At 39.4% G+C, this 15,540-nt stretch overlaps 1 protein-coding gene across 2 annotated transcripts; it reads left to right on the forward strand.

Moving 5' to 3' along the window:
* Window positions 1–415: 415 nt before the first annotated feature.
* LOC148730410 (uncharacterized) lies at window positions 416–15,339 on the forward strand. 2 transcript variants are annotated; one of them, XM_088761046.1, is made up of 7 exons: window positions 416–538; window positions 1,053–1,147; window positions 1,546–1,605; window positions 4,154–4,231; window positions 6,129–6,197; window positions 9,926–9,994; window positions 10,646–15,339. In XM_088761046.1, exons 2-7 carry the CDS (start codon window positions 1,081–1,083, stop codon window positions 12,889–12,891), a joined length of 2,589 nt encoding a protein of 862 aa, XP_088617172.1. In that variant the 5' UTR covers window positions 416–538; window positions 1,053–1,080; the 3' UTR covers window positions 12,892–15,339. The 2 variants fall into 2 exon arrangements, with proteins under 2 accessions (XP_088617172.1, XP_088617173.1); XM_088761047.1 differs by lacking the exon at window positions 416–538 and having other exon boundaries at window positions 941–1,147.
* Window positions 15,340–15,540: the final 201 nt, after the last annotated feature.

The raw sequence follows: 15,540 nt of genomic DNA on the forward strand, positions 1-15,540 counted from the left end.
TTCGGACGTTGAAGTTGTTTTTTGCGTTTTTTCTGCTTCAACAAGCTTGCCTATTCAATTCGTCAATTCGGAATGACATCTAAGTAATGTCAGAAAGAAACAAGTGCGTGTTAGCACCATCAGCTCAAAAGAGAGGCACGTCGGTTGGCATCTTAGCCATGTTAGTTGTGTCAAAATTACTTTTTCAAAAGTCCTTAAGCATGAACAACATTTTGGGTTTAATTCTGCGGAGCTACGTAATTAGTATACTCAGGGAAACAGAAGCTTTTTGATCCTTGTGCAGTGGGGGGTGACAGTACGTGATCTTACAAAAATTTCAGACGCTTGTAAGCAAAAAAACACTCAACAAAACTTTTGTCTTTATCTCGCTTCAAGCGTTCTCCCACGGTGGAATTTACATGACAGACTCTTGTTTATGCAATTAAAATCCCTTTAAAAGGCTGTCCAATTTCTTTCTTGATCACAAGTTGCTCAGTAGTGTTCGAGCTACCTAGCAGAACTCAAGCAGCTACCATAATCTTGTGACAAGTTGTACAAAGTAGGTTTTATCCTTTATTCTGTACCTTACATTCTCTTTTTGCTCAAGAAAATAGCCGAAGCTGATTTTTCGATGGCCGGCAGGTAGTTTCTCAAACAGGTTGTTGCTTTGTTCGAAGAGTAGTGCACTTTTCTTTGGCGAAACTTTATCCAAGGCCTATGCGATACCTAATTTCTCAGTTAGACTCTCTGACTGGGTTCTTTTCGACGATAGCTGTTAGCTTGTTATTATATTTGTTCGCCTGGCTTATCCTTGAGTGAAAAGAAACATATTTTTAGGCCTTCGGGCATAGAGCTGAAGAAGAGGGAGGGGTGGGTGGATGACATCGTTCGTGCCTCGATCTTTTCTACCATCCAGATACTTGCACAAAGCTGGTCTGCACAAGTCAAGCCTTAATCTTTTTAGCCGAATCCAATCGAATTTTGCAGTAGTCTTTTCTCGTAGCTGATATTTTGTGTCAATGATACAAATCTCCTCCAATCCTTCATACTGAATCTTCTTATCTTCTTTCAAGCATCCAAGACGGTAAAACGGAAACATCAATGAAGATCTCTATAGTTTTAGCGTTTGCTTTTGCGGCTCTTTGTGTTTTTGAATGCTGTGTTTCAGGTACGAGTTTGATGATTTTTGAGGATATCGCATGGATTTCATGGAGAATTGAAGGGGGGTCAGTCATCGCTAACAGATTATAAAAGGGGGGGGGGCTACAGAAAAGGACTTTGAATAAATAAGGATCATCAGAATATTACAGAGCCTTAAAGAATCAGGTAAACGACCTGAATCCCCTCCCCCCCCTCCCTAAATAATAGAATTCGTCATAAGTGTTAGAGCTCTGTTTGGGAATCTAGCTTTTGCAGAACACAATTTGCAACCTTATCAGCATGTCTCAGCTCAGTCGCACGACCCCACAAGTTGCATAGCTTCAATACTTATCGTGTTTAAATAAAGGATTTTACTCTACTTTTTACATGGAATTTTTTCTTCTAAAACTCTCACTTATTTTTTAGCCGCACACTTCAAGTCTCGGGAGGATCCAAGAGATGCTGAATATAACAGACAATTTATGCGTAAGTCTCTTTAAAATTATTTTTCATTCGTAGTTGAATACATGTTCCTCATTTGATTCCAAAAGTCGCCTTTGGAATTAATTGCAGATCATCTGGCATTTCATAAATCGGATCGCTTGGTTAGAAAAGCTATAACCATGATATACACTCGTACGTAACACTCCCTTACGATGCAAATACTCTCACCTCTCAGATAAAGTAATTGATGCGATGGAAGACGCTTCTAGCCTACCCACACAGAAAATGAATTAAGAAAGATGTTTTTCATCTTGTTACGGGCGTCAGACAAAGAAAAAATTCCATGTCCCTATGATGGATCGAACTCCAGACCTTCGGATTCATGCTCGCAGATGCTCGTATAGTTATATTCTGATTGCTCTTAAATACGAGTTTGAATACAGCGCACTTTGCAATTTTAATTTTGTTTCAAGTCTTTGATTAGCGTGGAGCAGAAATTATTAAAATTATCTATTTGCTCTTCAACTGGCTACATTTGGGAAAATTATTTAAATCTTTTGTTTTTTGGTCGGGTACCAACACTCTTACGAGGAATTATTTTAGCTGCTTACTCGCCCATAAAGTTTTATTTTGCGATAGGTATTTCACTCGTTTAGCAAAAATCAATGAAGCATGATATGCATATAAAAGTAATAGTGCTCAGTTGAGAACAGCCTCTCGCCTCATATTGGTGACAAGACTTATCTTGTTAATTTTTAATTTGCTGAGAATTCACGAGTCTTCTAATAGAAAAACATTGTTTCTAATTATGTCTGCAAGTCTTGTATCATTGTGGAGCGAAGGTAATTGAATTGTTAATTTGTCTCTGGCTTGTGCAGATGGGGGGGGGGGGGAAGGGGAGAGGGGAGACAATGGTGAGAGGTACTTTTGCCCTTCTGCCTCGCGACCTTCATTTTCTTCATTATATTGTTCCCCTCACCAGTTCATTAAAACGGATCAGAAACCTGGCTATAACCTGCAAGCTGTGGCAAAACGTATCATTCTCGAACATTATCTGACCTTGCATTTTTTGGGGGAGGGCGGGGAAAGGAAGATGAAGTAATTGGCTCAAGACATATCGATGAACAATATTATAGGACCAAATAAATATATGTCATTCACCAGCTGGGAGGTCTGTACTGGGAAAAACTGTGCCCGCGGTCTTGGGTAGGCCAAAAGAACCCCAAGGATTTAGCGCTATAATTACGAGTTTAATTCTGGGAAAATCCTCGATAAACTTGACAATTTTTAGCGAATGGATGATATAGAAAACAGATGTTATTCAAATTAAAGGGAAAGCTTTAACCAAAACATTTTATTTGTGAAGGTAACCGAAAGGCTTCCGAACAAACTTTGAAACATTTTTGGATAAGTGACTGTCACCATGTGACACCTGTCAATTGAAGAGGAAAAAAAGCGCATGTACGCTTTTAAATAAACAACAGTACTAGTATGACGAACACACACGACGATCTTCTCGTAAAAAAAAAAAAAAACTCTCAGAGATCTTACGGAAAGTATTGTTTAATTCCAACGACGAATAATCTTCGAAAATTTACTTATATTCCGTTTTAAAATATCAAGGAAAGTCAAATTGTAAGCGAATACAAATGTGTGTTTTGGAGATGTCAGTCGGCATGTTTGTTTTCTGCAATGGTGTGTGTAAATCTTGTCTTTCGTGACCGCCGTCTTTACTAAAAAAAAACTCTACCCAGCTGGAAAATTGAGATATATTTGTGAAAAATTGCAACGAAGGTTGAGATGTTCTGCAAAGTGACTCAAGCGAAACGGATACTGCCCGCTGTGTGCGGGCCAGATAGGAGAATACCACTTGCTCGCGGAACCAATCACATCCCACGATTTGTAGAATACTTCCCGCTCACGAACTGAGAAAAAAAAATAAAGGTTGTCATTTATCGATATCTGAAAAAAATTCTTTTTCAACCATTTTTTCTCTGAGTTTCATGTATCGTTGAATCCCTATTTCACCTGTATGGCTACAGTCTCATCAGGATCCACGAAAAATACACTGAGAATGAAGGGTTCTGATAGGCTAGGCTTTACCCGTAAGAATAAAGGCTAATAGTTTCGAAAGAAACTGTTTGGGGCTGCGTCGGTGGGAGTAACGAAATAATTTGGATATATCAACAAAGTTGAAATGGTAAATTGGTCACAGTAACGATTACAAAAGCTGACGTTTTGAGCGTTAGCCCTTCGTCGGAGCGAATGAGGCCGTAAGAGGCCATAATGCTTGTGGAATTCATCTAAATGCTTAGTTATTTCAGGAACAGTCCATACTACGTGGTTACAATCTAGGATTCGTTTCTATTATGCACTATCAGTTATCACTAGGCAGTCTGTTAGAGATGCTTGCAACGTCAAAGCTCAGGTTTTCAAGGAACTCAACAATTTCTCCGAAATACTGTCAAAAACATGGTACAACCAAATACATCTCTGTTGAGAATTAATTATGTAGATAGAACTTGATCTCCAACGAAACTTGTAAGAACGTTTTGAAAGAAACTCATGGCACTTTATTTATTTCCTTCAGATTTCCCGCGTGAGCCAGAAAAAGATGACTACGGGGATGAAGAAGATGGAGTGATAGAAGACATAGAGGAACCATTTGGTAAGTCTACTGAAAGCCTGGGGCGATAGCGGGCGCGCATACGCTTATGGGATCCTCAAAGTTGCAAAGCTGTAAACCAGAAGGCGGCCAAAAGATCGCATGAATGCGCACGTGCCACCCTAGATTCAGTGTCATTCCTAGAGCTCGAGAAGGTAACTAGTTGTGTATGGTAAGCACCCAGTGACATAGATCACAGGATAAATATATCTGAGCTGAGTTTTTCTGCGAGTTGTGCCGTAACTTGACGAACCCGTAGGGCGAGTCAAAATACAAATAACGAGTAAAATACTCAGCGCTAAGACACACCAAAACATCCAATAAGTTATTTATTATCCAATACGCCAAATTTTTATTTCAGTGCGAACGAACTTCGCGGATATTTATCTAGGGGGAGTGTGTGACAGAAGTATGCGAAGCGGAACGGAATTTTCGCGTTGTCGTGTTGCCATGTTTGTTTTCTTCGATAAAAGATGTTATTATCCAACTACACTCCGTAGAGCATAAATAACGCCTTAGACAAGTACAAATGTCACGCGGTATTTGTACTCCAGAGAACTGGTTAGACAGGTTTTCTCGCATCGTGCATGCGAAGAATTGGATTGAAGTTACGAAAAAAAAATTGCGGACAATTTGAATCATATTTCTGACCACTAATAGTCGGAATGGCTGACAAATACAGATCCAAGTTTATTAGATGAATCAAACAAAAGAAAACAGTTCGACAACCAGGAAATTTCTTCATTTATTGAACAAAATAGAATCAGGAACACGACAATGCGCCATTTATTTTTGTACCTTCAGTCCAAATCGTCGATTGCGCGAAGCGAGAAAACCTGTCTAACCGGTTCTCTAGAGTACAAGTACCGCGTGATATTTGTACTCTACGGAGTGTACGTTTGTGAATATATGAAATTCATATATTTGAACTAATAATAATAATAATAATAATTTAATATTTATATTGCGCAAATTAACATGTCGATATGATCAAATGCGCATCACAACACTGTTCGGGGGACTTTGGCCAGACTGCATCAGCAGTTTACAAACAATCGAAGGAAACTTATTTGAAGATGCCCCCTCCCCCCAATTCCCAGTAAACAGGCCAGACCACATCACAGTAATCTCGTGAGTGGGTTCTTTAACGTCCCCTGCCTAACCAAATTATCTAATTAATAGATGCAGGAGACGGGACCTACGGTTTATTCGTCCTTACCCGAGAAGACTAGAATGTCTATCTATTTCTTATTAAAGAAAGGTAGCGCATTCTCCTTAGTTATTTTAAGACCTTGAGTGTTGGTCCGGCCGGGGCTCGAACGATCGACCTCGACCTCCCGCACAACAGTCCAGCGCTCTAACCAATTGAGCTAACCGGGAGACGGAACTGAGGTTGAAGAACGAGTATGAGAACGATCTTCGCAGTAACGAACACTACTTAAGCAGTACTGAAAAGGAGGCCTGAAAAAAATTCAGGCCTGTACGGAATTCGAACCCATGACCTCTGTAATACCGGTGCAGTGCTCTACCGACTGAGCCAACAAGCCAACTTAACATGGAGAAACACTTAGCTGAAAGCTAGTTTACAGGTTTTCCACCAAACAACTAATTCAAAATGAAAATAACATTATTAAGAATCCCATCTGGCCAAAAGCAAACCAGTTGGCTATTTACAAGGATGACCGAGGATTTGAACTCGGAGCTACCGTGAAACAAATCCAGGTAGCGGTCAAGGCGGGACTCGAACCCAGGAGCGGCGGATTGCGAGTCCGACGCCCGCTGACCACTCGGCCACACTGTCTTTGCTTGTGGTTGGTCCGGCTGTTTGTTATCATTCTTTTTTTTAATTTCTAATCTTTTGGTTTGGTTTTCATTTAATTATTTTTCGTTTTCTTCTTAGACATACCCATAGGAGATTTCGAAAATTCAAGGGAATTTCCTAAGAAGAATTTCCAAATTTCTGACAAAGGTAAGTGGAGCAATGAGCAAGACATTTTGTAGACATTAGAGTAATCTCGCCAAAATTGCCTCTTGTGTTTTGAAATTAGTAACAACTAAAGAAACTTTGCCAGGTAATAGACATAAGTGTAAAAGTCGAGGGATTTAGGTTTTATTTAATTTTTGTGTGGCTAGAGTGTGTAGCCATATTATGGCACGATCTGATTAATTTATTTGTGCACGAGAGTCAAGCACCTGTCACATGGTCTATTGTCGGACTGAATACTAGTCTAAGTCAGCCGTCTTGGTTATAAGCGTGGTCTTGAGTAATTCTTTTGTGGTGATCGTATCTCGAGTTTGTGCCACTCAGTCACACAAACCAACACACCTAGATAATTCGGTTATATCAACTAAGTTGAAATTGTAAATTGGCCACCGTAACGAGTAAAAAAGGTGGCGTTTCGAGCGTTAGCCGCATTCGCTCTGACGAAGGGCTAACACTCGAAACGTCACCTTTTTTACTCGTTACGGTGGCCAATTTACAATTTCAACTTAGTTGATATAACCAAATTATGTTGTTACCACCACCGACGCAGCACCGCAGTTTCTTTAGAAACTTTCAGCCTTTATTCAACATACCCAGACCCGGCTTGTGTTATAACTGCAGCTTGTGCAAGAGCTTTTACGCTCTTAAAAGACAACATTCAACTGCTTGAATCTTCGGTACGGGTTGTACTACATTGAAAAGAGTCATTAAACTTTCGCAAGCCAACGACTGTCGGTTGAAAGTGTTTGAAAGTATCTGAAGCCTCCTGGAAGTGCCATAAAGCGAAATAAGCAGTATATTAGTTGCATTCTCCTTGCACTGTTGAGAATTCATGGAGGCATATTTCAGAACGACAAAATTAAGTATAGGAATCTCGATATTGAACAATACCGGTCAAGGATTTGCACTCATGACAATTTCTTGAAAACAAAGGATATCTTATCACGCTTTAAGGATCATTTTTGGAGTTTAATGCTTTTGATGTTCTATTTAAATGTATTTTACTTGCCGGTATTGAAACAAGTCGTTGGACAACACAAAATGTGGAATGATGTGATGTTTTGGTTTTCACAAATCATTTTCTACAAAGCCTATATATATTCCATAGCTTATAAGAGCCTAGCAGTTTAATGTTACAACTGAAATGTGATTAGTACTATGTTTTCCAAGTAATATCCAGAATTATTCAGACCTTTACATTTCATGACTTTTTGTAAGCTTGGCAGTCTTCTAGACACTCTTCATAATGGTTCAGATAAACATTGATATTTAAACTTGGTAGCAATTAGTATTAGGCCTTTATTTGGTAGACTACAACTCCTTTACAGTTACTGGTTTGGTTGTGGTTAATTCATCACAATATTGATATACATGAAAATTACACTCTTGATTGGCTGAAAACAGCTAGGTGCCTTTTTCATGTATCACCAGTGCAAAACTCAATTACTAATGTAAACTAGGCTCAGCAATAATAGATTACACTAGAAACCAATCGGATTTACACGAAGTTGGTTGTGCTGATTAATACACACGGTAGCTGACCAAAATAAACAAAAGCTTGGATATTTTTATGTACTGATAACCACTAACAAAATTGCAAGGTTTCAGCTGACAGACAAATTTTGATAGTATGTTAAGTTGACCATTTACGTGATGATGTTAAGTACAACTATTCATTTCATGTCTCCACATAGCTAAAATCTGGGAAACACACTGGCATGAAATTACAATTTCAATAATAAGAAAACTTGAAAAATTCTAGTACTTTTAATCATATGATACCATCAATGATTTCATTTGTCTGTACATTGAACTCTGTTCGGTTTAAGTTATTTCTCTGATTACTGGCTTCTAGTGTAGATTACATCATTTCCCTAATGTCCCGGCCCTTCTGCAAAGTTTTGTTCTCGTGTTCTGGTACACAAAATGCCAAAAATATTCATATGAAATGCTTCCCTAGACTTAATTTTACCTCACTTGCCTAGGCAAAGACAATTAACCTACAAACTTCAGAACTCAATTCTGCTTTGTTGCGTAAAAAAATCATAACTGAATCTATCAGGCCTTATGGGAGATGATGCTGATGTTTTTTAAAGTTCCTAAAATCCTCAAGTTAAATATACATGTGCCATCTTTGTTGTCAAAATGAGACCTCCATAACAAAGTTTGGCCATTAACCCTCAACTTAAAAAATGAACGTTTCAGGACTATTGTATGCCAGTTATCTTGTTTTATTGATAAACAGGAACAACATTGAAAACTATCTAACCGTAATGAGATATTAGCACTTCTAAAAGAAACTCAATAAGACTCCAGACACCAAAAAGAAGCTCAATTTCGTAAGCCACACACGTACACATTGCGGACCTTATTATTTTTCATTATTTTTTTTTTTAAAGCGATTCTCTTCCTATCTGTTACCAGAGGATTGGTTCCAACACAATCTCAAAAAACAAAGCTCACGGACAATTTTTCAATGAAATAGTCCTCCTTTCAGACATTCTGTACGCAAACTACTAAGTAGGGAAATAACACGAAATAGCGAATACGCATTCTTTTACCATTAAGATTAGATGTGTTTTTTATCCCCGTTTCAAACTTTTGATATTTGGGCGTTGTGATCTGTTTTTCTTTTCTTGTCAAGTCGAAGGGAATAGCTTAAGGCTTTAACCATGGACTGTTGATTCGAAATACCCAAATCACCTCTCTCAGTGCTCTGCTGCTACTATAATTTAGTACTGTGGGGAAAAGACCGAGTAACACTGGAGAATATTATTGTCATCAGCTCTCATTAAACTCGTTCATGGGTGATTAGGGCACAGTAGAATGACTACTACAGCTATAACAAGTGGCAAGTCTCTGCATGCTGTACTATTGATTGAGTTTTTTATACCTTTCATTTATATCTCCCTCTTACCCATTAGGGTTTCAAAATGGTCTCTAATGTCAGGCAACAGTGTTTGGTAGAGAGGGGGGAGTGTGTGGGGGGATTTTTAAGTAACGTAGTAGAATTAATTACAATGTTTCTTTTTTACAGTCAAACCTGTTGTAAGCGATCACCCACGGGGAATGTAGGGGTGACCACTTTATACAGGTTGTTCGCTTATTACCAGTTATAAGGAACGATGAAAAACGCCATGTTTTGCCATAATTGAACAATTGATTTACATAAAAACGCTCAAAAATACTACTAATAATGATTTTTGGAGATAAACATGGATTAAATTGTACTTGAAAGATTATTCTCAGTTTTATTTGAGTGGTTGCGTTTCAAATGGCCATTGGAGATAGGTGGAAAACAATACAATCAGGCCGTTGGGACTTTGTAAAGGATGACCACAACCGCTTTATGGGGCTGACCGCTAAAAAGTTCAAATTACAGCAATAAAGAGGAACAACTCGAGACTTCAACAATCGACGGCTTAATACAGGGTGACTGCTTAATAAGTTGCTGCTTACTCCAGGTTCCACTGTATTATGTCGAGTGCAGGGCTGTCGACCTCTTAGTAAGGGGAGGCGTTTAATAATTTTTGCCGCTTTTGTAAGTCTTGGATTTTCCAATGGGAGCGTAGCTGGTAAATTGCCCCCCCCCCCCCCCCCCACCATCATATTGTAGTTAGAAGTATATTTGTTATAACCTTTCTGATACCTGACTGTCTATGAATTCTGTTTCTTTATTGAAGATCCTCATACATGATAAAATTTTTCCTCAGACAAAACTAAAGTCGTCTCCGAGAACTCCAGAGTGTTTTCCCAAATAGATTCCAAGACTTCTGGAAAAAGTGAGTAAATTCCTGAACAGAAAATCTACTTGACAATGAGTAGCTTCCCATCTTAGCTTTCTCAGGGTTATTTCAGTTACTTACAGCAATGAAAGATGTCTTCTAACTAGACATGGTTGGGGGAGACGGAGGCCATGGTTGTGCAAGCAAACTAAGCGTTGACTTTGTCCTTCACTCCAAAGTTTCGAAAAAGACTCTACGTGCAATAGATTTCAACAATGTGGACATCAGTTGGCGGTTCAGTTTTCCCAACTTAGCAGTACTCAACCGATCAAGCTGAAAAAGTAGCCGCGTTTTAAGCCGGGTTAAAAATGCTTGAAATGGTTCATCAACCAAGTCACTCGAGAATAGTTCGCTCTAAGAAGGACAACAAACTAAAGTGAAAGTGCATGATCTCAGTAGGATGCGACTTTAGATTGACAACAAGTCATGTATCTAGTTCTTAAACTTCCAAATTGTTGACCTGCCTCTTTTCCACGCACTCCCACTCCACATCCGTCCAAAGTGGAATATAAAGTGGGAGATATGAGTCGATATACCCCTATTACTGACCGAATATTCCCTGAGGCACAACTAATAGTTACAGCTTCCTGCCACCAATTTAATATTCCAAAGCTAACTCTCTTATTTCAATTCATTGTTTCTATTTAGACGGGCTGAACGAGGTACGAGACAAGGCAGGGAACCTTCACGAGACTGGGGAAGACCGGTATGTGGATTGGGAAGGCACAATATCAGAAATGAGGAAACTCTCAACTGAGAATACGGAAACTCTCAACTGTGAATACGGAAATCCAACGTGTGAATGCCATGAAAATAAAAGTGTATGTATTTTCAACCTCGAGATCGACGAAATTCGAACCTTCACCAGCTATCAAAAGTTATCAGTGGATGAACCTACAGGAATAGCGATGCGAGGATCCCAAGGAGTAATTTATTATTTTGAAGACGATGGGTCACTTACACCGCTCCAGGATAACAGAACATGTTCAATACAGAAGAGCACCAATTGCACTCATCCTCAGTTTGTAGATGGCAAAACGTACCGCATGGCAATAGCCGTCAATGGACAAATTCCTGGACCTACCTTAATAGTTCATGAAGGTCAAAGGGTCATTATTCATGTTCATAACAATCTCACCACTGAAGGTGTTTCAATTCACTGGCATGGGATGCATCAGAAAGGAACACCTTGGATGGATGGTGTAGGGCAAGTCACTCAATGTCAGATAGGACCTTCATCGAGCTTTTCATACAATTACACAGCTCGACCTTCTGGAACGTTTTGGTACCACTCTCACAGTGGTGCTCAAAGAACAGATGGCTTCTATGGTGCACTTATAGTCAAAGAAAATAAAACAAGGTTGGAGGAAATCCAAACTGAACTAAATATTACTTTTAAAGACTATCCACATCAACACACCTTAACGCTTTTAGACTGGCAACATGAGGCATCCCTGGACCTGTTCACACAGACCCAGGCAGCCTTGGGATTTTATCCAGACAAGCCCCATGGCGAAGTACCTACTCGAGCAGATCAAAAGTATAGTGGTACACGTAGTTTTGACAATGGAGGGGCTGGGCCTATGCCGTACTTTTCTGGAATCATAAATGGCAAAGGCAGACATGATGACGTTAAATACAATAAAACAAGACTGAGTATATTCACTGTTAAGTCCGGAGAGAGATATCGCTTTCGGCTTATTGGAGCCCAAGGGCTTTATTCTTACAGCTTCTCCATTGATGGCCATAAACTGACTGTGGTCAACACTGACGGCTACTGGACTAAACCCGTAAAAGATGTTGATTACATCATGATCCATCCTGGAGAGAGATATGACTTTTTACTCAGTGCAAATGACGAACTAAATCTTACAGACTACTGGATGCGTGCAGAGACTATGGAAATTAATCAAACTAGGAGTGGGCCACCTTACCAGTCATTAGGACATGTGGCAGAGGCTATTTTGCACTACGAACAGGATGACAACGGTTGGGATCCGGATGATAATGTACCTTCGAGTGAATATGAAAAAATAAAAAACAGATCTCGTCGCAGAGAGTGCACCCAGGAGAATAAATGCAGAGCTGTGAACTGCCCTTTTAAGAACTTTCATGATTCATATAACATTAGTTGTACTAATGTACACGACCTGCGTTTACTCGAACCCACTCCACCTGAGGAGCTTCCAGATGCAAACCCCACCAAAGGATGCACAAATTGCAGCCATTTCGTCAACTTTCATTTTGAAGGCCAATCCGATACAAGTTCAGTGAATGGGCGCAATTTTATTCTTCCCTCCTTTCCACCTCAAACCCAATATGACGATTTTAAAACATATGACACAATCTGCAACCGTACGGCTGACTGCAATCCATCAACACTCGAGTGCTCATGTGTCCATGTGATCGGCATTCCCTATAACAAAACTATTCAAATGGTGTTCTCATCAATTGGTGCTACCCCCAGTGCTCATCCAATTCATCTCCACGGCCATACGTTTCATGTTGTTGCCGTTGGATATCCAGAGTACAACGACACCACTGGTTTTGTTCAAACCCCAAATAGTGATATATTCTGCGATGATATCGGCTGTACTAAAGAAGGGTGTGTGAACAGCAGTTGCACCAGACCAAGATGGAAGATAGAGAAAACGTTTCCAATTTCTAACCACACGATCAGAAAAGACACAGTTATGGTCCCTGCAGGAGGCTACGTTGTCATCAATTTTCTTTCTGATAATCCAGGCCAGTGGTTTCTTCACTGTCACAAGGAATTGCACCAACTTGAGGGAATGGCACTGATTGTAAATGAGGCTTTGGATGAGCAACGCAAATGGCACCCACCTGACGGCATGAACAAGTGTGGAGACTTTATACTACCTAAACTAAGGTAGATCTTAACATTCTCAGAAACTATTAGTCTCAACAAAACTACCACTTGAAAACGATTTTGCAACAATGCATGTGCTAAGATGCAGAAGTAAGTATTTTGGACTGGAGTGAGTCAAATCGAATACCCGGTAACAAAAAGGAAGTATTTTTTAATCCTTATGCCTGGTTCACACGTGTGATGCAAACGCAAACGCAAACGCAAACGCAAGCACAAATGCAAATGCAAGGATCTAAATGTGTGGACTACCCCAACGCAACTGTAAATACAAAGGCAAGCGTCAAGGAATAAAAGAATGCAAATGAAAATGCAAGCGTCAACGTAAGTAATGACAAATTTTCATTTTCTTTTTAACTTGCAGTTGCGTTTGCTTTCGCTTCCCACAATTGTGAACCGAGGCAAAGCAAACGCAAATGCAAAGGTAGGGTGAGAAAAACTAAGTTCTATCTTTTCCATGCCAACACAGCACGAAAAAAAATATGCAGAGAACGTATGGAAATTTCCTGTAGTTTTCGAAAAACGTTTAGATTATATCAGACTTGAGTGAGAAATTTCAAACACTTAATATCTTGTGCTTAGTATTATTGGTATCCCCAGGCTACCTTTTCAGTAATTTAGCCTTTTTGACTGGTATTCGGTTACCTACAGGATTTTTTTGTGGATCTTTCAATATCCAGAACTGAGCATTTTAGACTAGAGTGGGTCAAATCAAATTCTCGGTAAAAAGAGGGTAGTTGTGTTATTTTTCTTTTTCACCCTCTGCCCCGTCCGGCGCCGCTAGCGCAATCTCAAAGCAGTCGTATTTAGGGCCGGACGGGTTGATGTTAGCCGGTTCGGAGGAAGCCGTCCGGCCCGAATGTATTATTTTGTACGGCGACATCAGTTTTTTGTTGGCAGCTGTTACAAAAAACCACGGACGGCAGTGAAGAAAAAAGAGAAAATAAGTCATCTTTTTTAATGAACTGTGAGTTTCTTGTTGTGACTAAATTTTTTTACCGCAGAATCTTTCTAATACTTTTCCCGCGCATGCCAGTCTGTTACGTTCTATTTTTAAAACAAACTTTTCAAATTTCGTTCATAACGCATGCACCTCGCTACGCTCGGTCCGAACGTCACTACTTAGAGTCCTCCCTCTCAGTCTATATGTATATGGTATCTTTAACAAAGAAGCTAGAGTCGCTCTCGGCTATCGCCTCGAGCGACTCTTACGCTTCTTTCGTGCTTAGCAAACCTCCCAAGTGCATCCATAACTCAATAGTGTACGCTGTGGTGTTTACCATTTGTTTTATAACATAACATTAACATATTGTAGCTAAAGAGTTCCCTTTTATTCAACAAATCTTACGTGACCAGAAAAAAACAAGCGCGCGCGGAAAAATAGTCTTTGCATTTGCTCACGTCAGCAGCGTACACCCATGGGCAAATGGGGGACGCTAAATTGACCATTCAGAGCGCGCGCTTTACTTTGGTTATGTTATAATAAGGCTTTGCCTAATTGTCTCATCGCCCTTTAAATCACCAACTCAGTTTTTGGTGCATTTTGAGATCAAAACTAAGCATTTTAGGCAAGCGTGGAACTAGTGTGTGACTTGTATTAAACTAGACTAGTGTGCGACATTATTTGTCATCAGTGTTTTTTGTATATATGAACCTAGCTGAGTTATTTCATCATATTTTATGAGTATTTAATCACCTACTTGATCTCTTGTGGATCTTTAAAGATCCAAAGTTAAGTATCTTTAACCCGTGTGAGGCAACTGATTTGAGTAACCAGTAACCCATCAGTAGATTTTGTTCGCAACCTTAAGCTTTCCTGTGGTGTTCTATCTCCTCTTTAGAATCACAATTACTATTATAGCAGGCTCATAAGCTTTTAAGCTTTTGTTAATTAACATCGTATACACCGAATGCAAATATGGCATCCAATTTGAATTGAATTGAATTTGAATTGCGTCCAATTTGAATTCTGGACTCACTAGCCTCGTCTTCACGTGGAAATACAAAAGGATAATCACATGTGTAAGAGGCTAGTCAGTCCAGAACAATGGCAACTCAAATTGAACGCCATATTTGCATTCGGTGTATAGATCGAAGAAAATTTCACTTAGAAGCAATAGACTCAGAGACACTCTGGCACTTCATCGGTTAACAAGTTTTTATATCAATTTCTCTAAGTTTTTAACAATAGAATAACTTTTATAGAGAGTCATATGGTCATATGCAGTGTGTGACGAACTAGGGAAATATTTAATTATCATTGAATTAATAAATTTGTTTGATTGATTGGTTTGACTTAATCATTTTTGTATATTTGGGGCGATGTAAGAAACAGAAGCTCAGAATTAGCCCCACCCCTCCCCACCTTTCCTTTATCATTGTTGGGAAGTCAAGTGGAATATGTAATTGACAAGGTTGAAAGCTACTACTATAAATTTGTTGCTTAATGGATTGATTCCAACGTTAAACCATTGTTCTTCTGTTCGGAGCGATGGAGGAAACGCAAACTCACTGACACCCCACCTGTCCTTATCACCGAACAGAGGAGGAAAGCTAGATTTGAAGTTTATGTTTGCCTATTTTTAAAGCAAATGAAAGGTTTAAAATAAATTCAGGGCATGCCAGTGCGAATGAAACCACAACCACGTATTCTCCT

Source organism: Stylophora pistillata, chromosome 5 (genome assembly GCF_964205215.1).
Source record: "Stylophora pistillata chromosome 5, jaStyPist1.2, whole genome shotgun sequence".
NCBI classification, from domain to species: Eukaryota; Metazoa; Cnidaria; class Anthozoa; order Scleractinia; family Pocilloporidae; genus Stylophora; species Stylophora pistillata.